At 35.5% G+C, this 11,250-nt stretch overlaps 1 protein-coding gene across 2 annotated transcripts; it reads right to left on the bottom strand.

Moving 5' to 3' along the window:
* Positions 1-5,078: 5,078 nt before the first annotated feature.
* Positions 5,079-11,224, bottom strand: LOC136805944 (uncharacterized). Of its 2 annotated transcripts, none has more exons than XM_067062536.1 (6): positions 11,060-11,224; positions 9,345-9,637; positions 8,129-8,437; positions 7,772-7,891; positions 7,080-7,487; positions 5,079-5,704 (listed from the first exon to the last, which is right to left on the bottom strand). In XM_067062536.1, the coding sequence occupies exons 2-6, from the start codon at positions 9,631-9,633 to the stop codon at positions 5,190-5,192; spliced, it is 1,641 nt and encodes a 546-aa protein (XP_066918637.1). In that variant the 5' UTR covers positions 9,634-9,637; positions 11,060-11,224; the 3' UTR covers positions 5,079-5,189. The 2 variants fall into 2 exon arrangements, with proteins under 2 accessions (XP_066918637.1, XP_066918638.1); XM_067062537.1 differs by lacking the exon at positions 11,060-11,224 and adding an exon at positions 10,950-11,016.
* Positions 11,225-11,250: the final 26 nt, after the last annotated feature.

The following is an 11,250-nucleotide window of genomic DNA, read 5'->3' as shown; positions in this document are numbered from 1 at the left end:
AATGACCTTGATGGTGTTCTTGAAGCCACAAACGTCTGAGAAATCCTTCTAATTGCACGCTTAAAATCCGAGTTTAAACGCGTAATTGCACGGCTATCAAATTGTAAGGTTTTAAAAGTGCTTACTATCAATTTCATGTTCCAAATAATCTAAATCAGTATTATAATCATTGCTACATGAGATACATCATTTACAAGTTATTAGAAAGAAATGAAACAACTTTTCGTTTGTGCGAGTGTTCACAATAGACGATTTAGTTTTCTAGGAAAAAATCTGGAATGCTTGTCAATTTTATGCAAAATTTTAGGGTTGGTGTTTAAGATGCACGATCTAACATTTAATTCACGATGCGATCCATGCATAAAGTATGCGATTATTCCTAATAATTCAGAAAACTTAAATTATATAACATAATTCTAAAAAATGGCATAATCTTTTCCGCTTTTTTTTACCATGGTAAATTTATGCAAAAAAAGAAAGAAATGAGTAAGAAAGGAACTACGAAAGTACGACCATTGTATATGAAAAACCTAACTTACTAGTTGCTCGAGGAAGCTACCAATCCCTATCTTACAATTGACAGAGAGTGAAGTAAAACAATGTACAAGAACTATTTTTGTCTCTCATAATCGAATATACCTTATGGTATATATTTCGCGTGTTACAATTTTCCGCGGGTACTTATCGTGATTTTTTGTCAATTTTCGCGAAATTTATACTGTTAAATTTTCAAATTACAAAATGGCGAAATTAAATACACGCGAAAAAATTTTTCTTAGCATTGTTAGTATTTTTACATCAAAAACGTTGTGTTTCAAGCAAAAATCAGTCCTTTTTCTTGCTTTATATTCCCACTTTGAAAATACCTAGTTTAGTGAATCGCAAAATTTACTACACGCGAAACACGTTTTTCGAAAAAATTGTAAACGCGAAAATCATAAATAAGGTAGAATTCTTTTTAAAGGAAATAAAATAATAACTGGCAACAATAGTCTTTTCGGACCGTAATGTCGAAGCAAAAAAAACTGTGCTCGAGAGAAAGAATTTTTCTTTCGGTAAAACAACCTCTCGATTATTCAAGTTAGAAAAGAGAGTCAGAAGGTAATGCACCCGTGGCTTTCTTTTTTTAATATGAAATATTGATAATCTTATATAAATGAAATTGTAAAGCCTAAATATCATGTTGCTAATTACGCATGAATTAACATATTTTATGCACGGATCGCGAATCGTGCATCGTAAATCGTTAGATCGTGCATCTTAAATTACACCAACCCAAAATTTTACGAAGATTCCAACTCAAAAATCAGTTTTTGTCTGTTTGACCATGGTTCCATCCGTTTAAAAAAAAAGTATACCCCCACTATATTGCTCAAAAATTCCTCCAAAATTGACCAATTTTGTGCCAATTTTACCAAAAAATTGACCTTTTATCACAATTTCCTACCCTTACAGTGCAGTTCAGTGCAGTTTTGTAATTTCCTACCCTTACAGTGCACTAGCTGAACTAAGAAAAACCTGCCCTTAAGGGCCGAACGTCTGGTAGATCATTTACCTTGAGTGCCCCCCGGCCCCGGGCCTTTTAAACACGAGCAACGGATTATTTTTACAACTCACACTTTTTTGATCACATTTAATTGGCATCTTGACATTATAGTTATCTTGTTAGATGTTTTGTTTCGAGAGTCCTTGCAATAGTTTATTGTTCAACTTGGAGAGGGAATGTTTGTAAACATAGAATTTTTTTCATAGCAGTTATTTGGGGGTTCGGATTTAGGCAAGGCTGTCGGATTTAGGAAGATTCACGGTATCAAATAAGGTCAATCAATGAGAGGTTTGTGCAAGTTGGTGGACAGGAGGAGTGCTCTTTTAGTGAACGAGACTTACCTTGCAAAACCAAGTGGATATTTATGATAAAGAAGAAGTACGGAGGTAATCAAATTTGTCGAATTTGTCAAGAAATAAATCAAAACTAACAAGCCATTTTTGTACATTTTTGGTTTTTGTTTTATTTTTATGTTTTGATGATTTCGACAGACGATTAGTGATTCGAATAAAAATGTTCGATCGTTCGACGAATATCGTTCGATTTTATTAAAAGGCACCATTTACACGATGCGCAGGCGGCAGGTGTTGTGCCGTCATGGATTATGTGGTGTGTTTGGGACATTAGGGCTCTTACAACGCTGTCTCTATGGCGGCTTTATTAGAGGGATTTTTGGAGTGTCTCTTTTTATTTTGCTAGCAATTTGACGCAATTTGCAAATTGAGGTGGAGTCTGGATCGCAACCTAACGCTTCAAACTGGAGTAGGTTACTTAGAGATCTTTGATAGCAAATCTATAGATATCAAAGGAAAAATATAGACTATAAATTACCTTTAGTTGACAATGCCAAGTACTGTCACAGTCAGAAGCAAGCAATAGGAAAGTAGGAAGATGTGGAAAAAACTGGAAAGTAGTAAAGATCTGTTAATCACCACAGCTAGCAGCTACCATTTTCAATCTCCGTGCAGGTCCTGAGTATTCCAGTTTCGCACGCGCACCAGGGTGGACCCGCCCATGCCACCCTGTCTTTTATCTGAAAAAGCTAATTAAAATTTAGACTAGTAAACTAGTCGGTTATTACTTATAATAAAACTGTCAATCAAATAATGTAAACACTAATTAAATATTCAGCGCGCGTGAGAGAAAAGGAAAATAACCGACTAGAAGCTACTTCCAATGCCTTTTTTTCTTCACCTAAAATCGTAAGGAGAGACATACAGATTTCTGTATGTCTGACCCGTGCAGGATTGCATTTATTTTTCTTTCTGTTTATTGCATTTTCGGAAATGCTCATTTATTTATATGTTCCCATGTTTAATGTTACTATGAAATATCATTTAGTCAAAAAAGTTGAATGGATTCTCAAAAACCTAAAAAAGGTTGTAAAATTAAACAACGTTTTTTGAGGGAAGAAGCTTCTAGTCGTTGAAATTCAGAAAAGACACGCAACCTCACCTCTTTGATTCTTTTTATTTGGAGCTTGAATTTTTTGTATATGGGTCTGTTTTCAACGACTAGTTTACTAGTCTAATTAAAATTCAGAAAACGCGTGTCAAACTAAAAATCAAAAACATTCAAAATGAGCGAGAAATCATTTTCACCAACTTAACGCGACAAGGACAAAAGTTGAACCAACAAAACAAAACAGCGACAAACCTTAAAACCAACAACAATAACAAAATAAAAACAAAGAACCAAAAAGTAACAACCCACAAATAAACAATCTTACAATAGACAAACAATCGAACAATCAATATAAATCTACAAATTTAGCGGAGAGAAAACCGGTAAGTGAATTTAAAGAAAGTTGAGAAATAAATGGAAAGCGGATAGATGAAGACCAAAGTCTGGCATCAGGTGTGGCCATGAGTAAGCTTGCCCTGCTACTCTAGAGTCACCCGTCATCTAACCAAAGGTTAGAAAGTGTTGCAATCACAATCTAGAAAAAGAAAAGATTTAGAAAGAAAGACGCATAATCGAAAAGTTTGAAAAGTTGGCCCAGAGCCCGGTTCGGCGTGCCGTATCCGAGTGGCCGTACGAAAGAAAAAGAAGAAGGAAATGAGTACTTCAAACAAAAAAACACAAATTTATATCAATACGCGTGAACCTCTTTAACCAAATTTTTTACTAATGTGAGTTGCTAATTCACATTTTTCAAACTAAAAATGTTAAAATAAAACGACAAATCCGATAAATGTTTTAGATGATGATGATAATTAAATAAAACTAGAGAAGACTTTCTAAGAATAGTGTTATATTGCTAGCAAGGGAATGGAATACCTGCTGGCGTCCATATATTTATTTCAATGTCTTTTGTAAACGAAAGACTTTTCCGCCTTGTTTCAAAGCACGGTCCATTAAAACTCTACCCGCCAAGCTAAAATTTTCCAAAGATGAACTAACCCGTGCTATCCGGATGATTTCAGCACCAAAACAAGAGTGAAACATGATTGAAGGCAAATTACTAGTGCAAAAAGGAAGACGTACAATCTCAAAGGAAAAAACTGTCCCTTTAAAAATAAAAGAATATTTGAAAATTCAGAAAATTCAAACTTACAAAGTGAAGTGATGCTTCTGGGGGGGGGCTACTAGGTTTGCGACATAACGGGTATATGTCCGAGCCGCCAATGTCCGAAAATCGACACCTAGTAAGTAGTAGCCTCAGTGTTAGAGGAGAGACTGAATCTCGAAAATTCTGTCCATATTTTTGACGTTTTATCACCCTTTAGACTAGCAAACTAGTCTGTTAATTAATCATGTCAGAGGGCAGGGACATAAAAAGGCGGCGGCGGGCGTTTGCTAGAATAGGAGCTGCGTAGGAGAACGTTTGCTAAAACTACGTCAACAGTTCCTTAAAGTACTCTCAAGGAATGTGCCACAGCTAGCAAATGAATTTTCTATGGTTTGATATTTTTTTGAAAAATTCCTTCAAATTATTCGTTTTCCGCATTAAAAAACGCGAAAAAAATGACAGTAACAGGAAGTTTCGCAGCAACTGAGCAAAAAGCTACATTAAAATCTGGTTAAATGCCACATGGTCTATCACCAACACATTAATCACTAAACTTAGTCTTTAGCAGATAAATAACTATTTCGGGAGTGAAAAAAAAGAATTGGTCAGATATTGCAGACACCAAGAATCATAGAAACTGAGGCAAGAGGGCTTTCGATCCATAGATCTTCAATACAATTCATATATTAAGATCCAGGGGGGGTACTAGGGTTGTCGAATGAGGGGTATGTGCGAACGGGACCTCCGAAAACCGACCCTTAGAGAGACTGATTTTTGCTGAAAAGGTGACCCTTAGACAGACTTTTTGAATTATTTTTTTTAGATTTTTGAAAAAAAGTCATACCCTTAGAGAGACTTTATTACAATTTTTTCTCTGGAAATCAAAAAATTTCCTAAAAGCCGACCCTTACCGTCCGCACATACCCATCATCAATTTTTGCCTAAGAACACACCCCCCCCCGGGATTAAGATATAGTAACTAAGATATGGATATTAAGATAAGGCTATTTTTCAACAAGGTTTAGGGGATTTCATTTGTTTTTTTTGTTAACAAAAAATTATAAGATATATTTGAACCGAATAGTATGAACTATCTGATTCCACAAATTTGCAAATGAATTCAGATGAAATCTAGTTCATCATATAGCTCGAATCAAGTGTTAAGAATTCCAAAAAGATTTTCAAAGAAAATGCTTTGTGCAAGATAGTCTCTCTGGCGTGTACATTATAATTGCTTTTTGGTACATGATGTAAGAGTTGCAAAATTTGATGAATTTTAGTGAATGTGAGGTCATCGTTTCTTGGTGGTCGAATGATCGAATCGAGTTGATCAATATGAATCATACTAAACCCGTTATTCAACAATCTCATTATGTCTGTGTTACTTGATTCTTCAGTCCTTTTAGTTGGATCCTTGCTACGTTTTTGGTGTAGAAATTTGATGTATTTTTCCAGCGGAGCGAACGCTTCCGTAGCGTTAATTCGGTGACGTTGAATCTGGTCTGTAAATTCGACCATCCATTCTCGTAGATTGAAACGTTCGTTTTGTAGTATACAATGTTGACGGGCGATTGCTCGCCTCGTGATTTCGTTTTCTTGTTGTGACTTCAAAGCTGATAGTTTGAGCAATTTTAATCCCATGAATACTGAAACAAAGGAAAGAGTCGACATGTATGAGTGAAGGTAGAGCTAGTCTATCATCGCATATCCTTAACACCCTGCCTGGAAGAGCTTGGAATTCGAGCACAATCCATTGCGGTGCAAGTCTGTGATCGAAACCTTCACACTAACAATCGGCAGAATGTTAGTGAGATAGAGTGATAGCGTTATCCAGATGGTGAGTAAATGTATACCATGTATATATTTATCGTTTTACATCTGCAATCTGAGCTTTACTAAGCTCATTTGACGTTCGATCGATACTTCGATTATCAGCTGGATTGAGAGAGAGTGACGGTAATGAGTCGACGTTTGAATTATTTTTAAACTCATTGATTGTTAAACTTTAGTTCTTTACAGTCAACGGGGATAGCTTTGTATAATTTATCAACCTCTAGCTTGAAACGCATTACATTCTCTTTCCGACTAAAAAGAGAGCCGCTGGAATTGCTTAATTCCAGAGATAAGGCTGATGAAAAAAAGTAGTATTTTCTAGTTTAGATGGCCAATCTTGCAGCTGAAAACTTAGCTTAAAGAAGAAACAAAGTCATTGCATCGTCAAAAGAAACAACGCATTGACTTTAGGCAGTCAAACTTTCTGGTTACTTTACATATGATTAGCTAATTGCACACACCTCTATCTTAAAACTCACTTCATCTTCAGCATTCAGCTCTATTTCCGACTATAAAAAGACTTCCTAAAAATCCTAGAAGGCTGATTAAAGAATTTCATTCAGCGTAAAGATTATTCAGATTTGAACAGAAAGACTCGGAGACCATAGTATTGAAATCACAGTGCAGCACAGGTAAGCCACGTCATTTCTTTGTTTGTTTCGAGCGTAAAACTCCTTCTCTTCCAGAGTAAAGTCTGAAGCTGTTCTTAATGTAGACTAAGCATAGGGTGTCCTGAAAAAAAGTTTGTGACACCAAAAATCCTCACGATTTATGCTGACTTTTACGACGACAAATGGTTTCAATTTCTGTTTAAAATAATCTGTTTTGGTGACCTGTATAATGACTATTTCATAGTATGCTAAAGACAAAAAGAAGCAACTAAACGAGATAGGGGTTACTCTGTACCAGAGTGTATCTCACGTTTATCGCTTGGTAGTACACTCTGTGCGCATTGTCTGTTTCATAAAAAAATTCCCGTATGGAGACCTCTGCGATGAAGTATGATTTATAAATAGCAACACTTCTCTCATCGTCTCCCCTCTCTCGCCCACATTCCATTGCTGTGATCGGTTTGAAAAATCTCAAATGAGAAAAAACAATGACAATAGACCCTCATACGGCAATGAATTTTGAAATTAGCCGTAGTGTACAGACAAGACAGGAGTGTGATAAATTATTGAAACTTACTGAAGAAGTATTGGTTACGTTGCCGTGGTAATTCTCTATGATCAACCAAATGGGATTTCAAATCCTTCCAACTATTGAAAACAGTATCTTCAATACGATTCATTAGTTTGTCTTGAATTTCCTGATCAAATCTTCCAACATCACACGGTGAAGTCTTTGGAAATGTTACGAGGAATTTGTCGACAGCTCCACTCAACGCAATAGACGCGTAATATTGTTCTTGGTTTTCGTAACCACCGTATTTATCGACTGTCGGTGTCGGATTTGTCGGTTTTGTGTAATCTGTATTGTATGGTAGTACAGTGTTATAGCTTTTTGTTGTGTCGTACTTATTCGAAGTAGTGTAGTTTGTTGTCGTGTTGAAAAATGTTGTTGCCGTTGTTGTTGTGGTATAGAGATTTGTTTTTCCTAAAGAAGATCATGGCACAGAACTTTTGATTGCAATCAATTCGATTCTCCCCAAAAAAACATCCTTTATGAATGGTGACTTAGTGAAAGTGTCCTATCAAGGCAAAAACGGGAACATCATTTACGTCTAGGTCATTTTTGTCCTGGGTCTATTATAAACTAAAGTCTGTCTGAAATGAATGTGTAAACCTTTCTTTAACGTGTTTTCGAAATTCCATTCATTTTGGTTAAAAATCTTGAATAAAAAATGTTATAAAACCTGGGTTTATGGCCCTGAAATTTACCTTTTATTGTAGGTGTCACGGTAGCTTTATTTCTTGTGTCAAAATCTTTTTCACCACTGCCAGTGGCCTCTTTGTTTTCTTTGCCACTCCCTTCTCCGTCTTCTCCACTCCCTGATGTTTCTTTAGAAAGAAAAGATACACGTGTTGTTCTAACAATTCTAAAAATTGTAAATCAACTCTCTTTTTCGAATCCGATGAATTCGAATAGTTGGAATAGTCAAGGTTCTCATCCTTTGATCTTCTTAAAATCTTTATTTATACAACAAAAATAAGGTCTCCTTAATATAACCCTACGCCATCGGGGACTTAATCAAATTTTAGCTTTAAGGTAAATTCTCAAACTTCTGAAAGTATTACCTCCACTACTTTCAGAATCTCCACTAGATTGCATATTCCTGTCATCGTCATCACCACCTTCATTATCTCCTTCATTTTCTGCACCATTGCCACTCAAAACATTAGGGAGATAATTCATCGTAGACGATGGCACTGTTGCCATGTGAATTGATTTTGAAGGAGCTACACTTTGGAACACGTTAGGTAGAATCATTGTTGCACTTGCAGGGACTTGAGGTAAAGGTTGTGTAGCTGACATTCGTATGTTTTCATGGACGGACATGTCTGTTAAATTTACAATGAACTCTTGTTCTTCTATCGGTGTGGTATCTTAAAAAGAAAGACGTTCAATGACAAAGTGCTGCTTCCATTAGATCATCTCCTTTTTCAGCTACAATCCTAGATGGAATCACTGGAAATTAATGCCAGTGAAAAGGTCCCCCTCTCCTTCCAGTTCCAATGCTAATATCGGACGACTTTCTACTGGGGGAAGGGGGTGAAGTTCAAATTTTACTCTTGTCTCACCATTTAAATCTAGGATTGTATCCAAATGACATGTAACACACACGCACAAGGGTACCTAATACAGCTACCAACCCTTAGCAGCGATGTAATACCAGGCCCCTCAAAAGCCGACCACGCTGGTCGCTATGGTTGAAATTTAAAAAAATATTCAGGCTAGAAAATATTTGAAAAGGAGACTAATACAGACAGATGTAGGCAAAAGAAATATCATTTCTAAAAAGACAGGGGGTTCTCCAGGGAAATAAGGCGGGTTCGTGGAGGTCAACGGTTGCAACGTTACAAATCATTTCTAGAATCTCATTTTGGGTTCAAATGAAGGGTATCAGGAAGTAGAATAAGATGTTTTCATATTAAGAAATTTTGCGTAATTCGCAAAAAAACCTCAATTTTGCGTAGATTCTTGCTATTTTAATGTTTAAGTATCGAAATTAATTGAAAATTTTTCTAAAGATGCCTTAATCCCCTGTAGTTGTCGGCATACGAATTTCGCTGGAAAGTCTTGGGGACGCTAAAATTTTATTCCTACCCACCCTTTGACTTTTTAAAATTCTGAAAGATTTACTACCAAGCTGTTAAATTACCTCCTCAATTCACCACCAGGTTTTTAAAATATCTCCAACACCTTTAAGAATCTAATGCGGTAAATACTTTTCCTTGCATTAAACGTGTATTTTCAAAAATCTTACTTTCAAAACAACTTAACAATTCTTACAGTTAATTTTTGAAGAGCTATCGATCATGATATTTTCAGTGAAATTCATCGAGCTGCCAGTCATTTCATTTTCAGTATAATTTACAAAACGGCTTGCTGCCGTAGTATTTTCGATCACATTCTCAACATTGTTAGTGAAGTTCATAGACTTTGTAGTGGTCCTTGCATCTCCGGTATGATTCAACGGCTGTGTTTCTCCTCTTCTCAAATCTTTGGCATCATTTGTTATCAACAAGAAACAACAGACCAAGATGATCGTAGGAATGACCCTTGGTATTGGTTTCATCATTCTTCTTAAAGAAAATGGGCAAAAAAAATTAAGGTCAATAGGACTAAATTAACGAAAATTAGTACTACCAAAAATCAAAATAACGGTAGACAAGTTGTAAGATATTGTCCTAAGGAACATTTTTTATAATTTCCATAATAACCCAAAAGTTTGTCCTAAAAATGCTATATTCTAGCATGCTAGAAGAAAAACTTGAGAAAATTATAATAGTACTAGACTAGAGTCGTTTATGATGCGTATAATACAGTAGTATAGGCGTTATATGATAATACAATTATTGTTACGGGATTTAGTTTGTCATAAAATTGTCCCCTCCATTACTTTTTGCTTTATTTCTACTACGTCTGAATTAGTCGTCTAGCTTGCTAGACTATAATAGTACGTGAATAGTACAAACTAGTTTCATCCCGTAACAGTTATGTATAGCATTATGTATCACATAACAACCATATCACCTGGTATCACATGCGTATTATAAACGACTCCAGTCTACCTAAACGCCCAGAATTAGGCAGAGAAGAACCGAGCCAACCTGTTTTTCGCTAAAATTAGTTTTGGGCAAATTTTTAACAAATTTTCTTAACGCTAATAAGTTTCTCGCCAAAATCAAAGTTTGTATGATATTTTCTGGTTTGCTGATATTTAGTCGAACTAACTTTAGAGAAGAACTGTTCTAAAGCCATGCATCCAATCCGATCAAGGAGGTGTTTTATTTTTGTTTCCTTTTTAGCCTTTACTTTAAACCATTTTAAAGATAATGAAAATCTGTCATTTCGATCTGCTTTCTTTTATACTCTCGTAAAAAACAGTTAACGCAGCGTTATCAATTCCATCTGATTATAAAAACAGATAAGTATTAGTCCTAGTAAATCACTTACTTCTCAAGATGAAAATAATACACAAACAGAACTATTGTCTTGCGTTAGCTCGTCTAACCATCTGGCATCATAAGAAAGATTCATTGTCAAGGGTTTTTAAAGGCCGCCGCTTATTAGGCCCACCTTAAAAATCGACATGGAATTGGCTTTCCTAGAGGAAGGTTCCTAGGATATATCCGTGCATTGAAAAGCTGTGGATCATGTAAATCTTTGTCTCCAATAATATGGAAACTTGATTGATTATTCCGCCCGTAAAAGAACAAAAATGACCCCCACAAAATGACAAAATCCAGTTGTCGGTTTCCACAATCTTTGATGTCATAGTCATTTTATACTCCATTTCTATGAACAAAGTTCTTTACTGTATTGGACATGGCTAAGTTGATAATCTTTGTTTTATTGATCACAAACTCGAAATACTTAGCTATATAAACTCACCCTCAAAACTATGATCATAAAAACAGTGTAACCTTGATTTCAAAAAGGCCTTCCCTTGTCTTTTAAATATTACCCAACTAATTACCCAAGACTAAAAATAAAATGCTTACCTAATCAAGATCGTATATTTATACACGTCATGTGTTCTTTCTTCAAGCTTTATGTCATTTGATTACACCATGAATAACCACAAAATTTATCCCCAAATGACGTCATCACTGTGATAATTAGATTCTTTTTTACTTCTTCATCACATAATCCAAATCGCTAATTCAATGACCTGGTCGAGAAGGAAAAAAAA

The sequence above is a fragment of the Clytia hemisphaerica genome, unplaced genomic scaffold (genome assembly GCF_902728285.1).
Source record: "Clytia hemisphaerica strain Z4C2 unplaced genomic scaffold, Clytia hemisphaerica genome assembly, whole genome shotgun sequence".
Classification (NCBI taxonomy): Eukaryota; Metazoa; Cnidaria; class Hydrozoa; order Leptothecata; family Clytiidae; genus Clytia; species Clytia hemisphaerica.
This window is presented reverse-complemented; position numbering and strand designations above follow the sequence as displayed.

Bases quoted from the DNA above. Each gene is read 5' to 3' on its own strand.
- LOC136805944 (XM_067062536.1), bottom strand. From the start codon at position 9,633: ATGATGAAACCAATACCAAGGGTCATTCCTACGATCATCTTGGTCTGT. The intron at 8,438-9,344 runs GTAAGAATTGTT...TTTCTTTTTAAG, and splicing joins TAGCTCTTCAAAAATTAACT to ATACCACACCGATAGAAGAA. The intron at 7,488-7,771 runs GTAAATTTCAGG...GATCTTCTTTAG, and splicing joins CGTGACACCTACAATAAAAG to GAAAAACAAATCTCTATACC.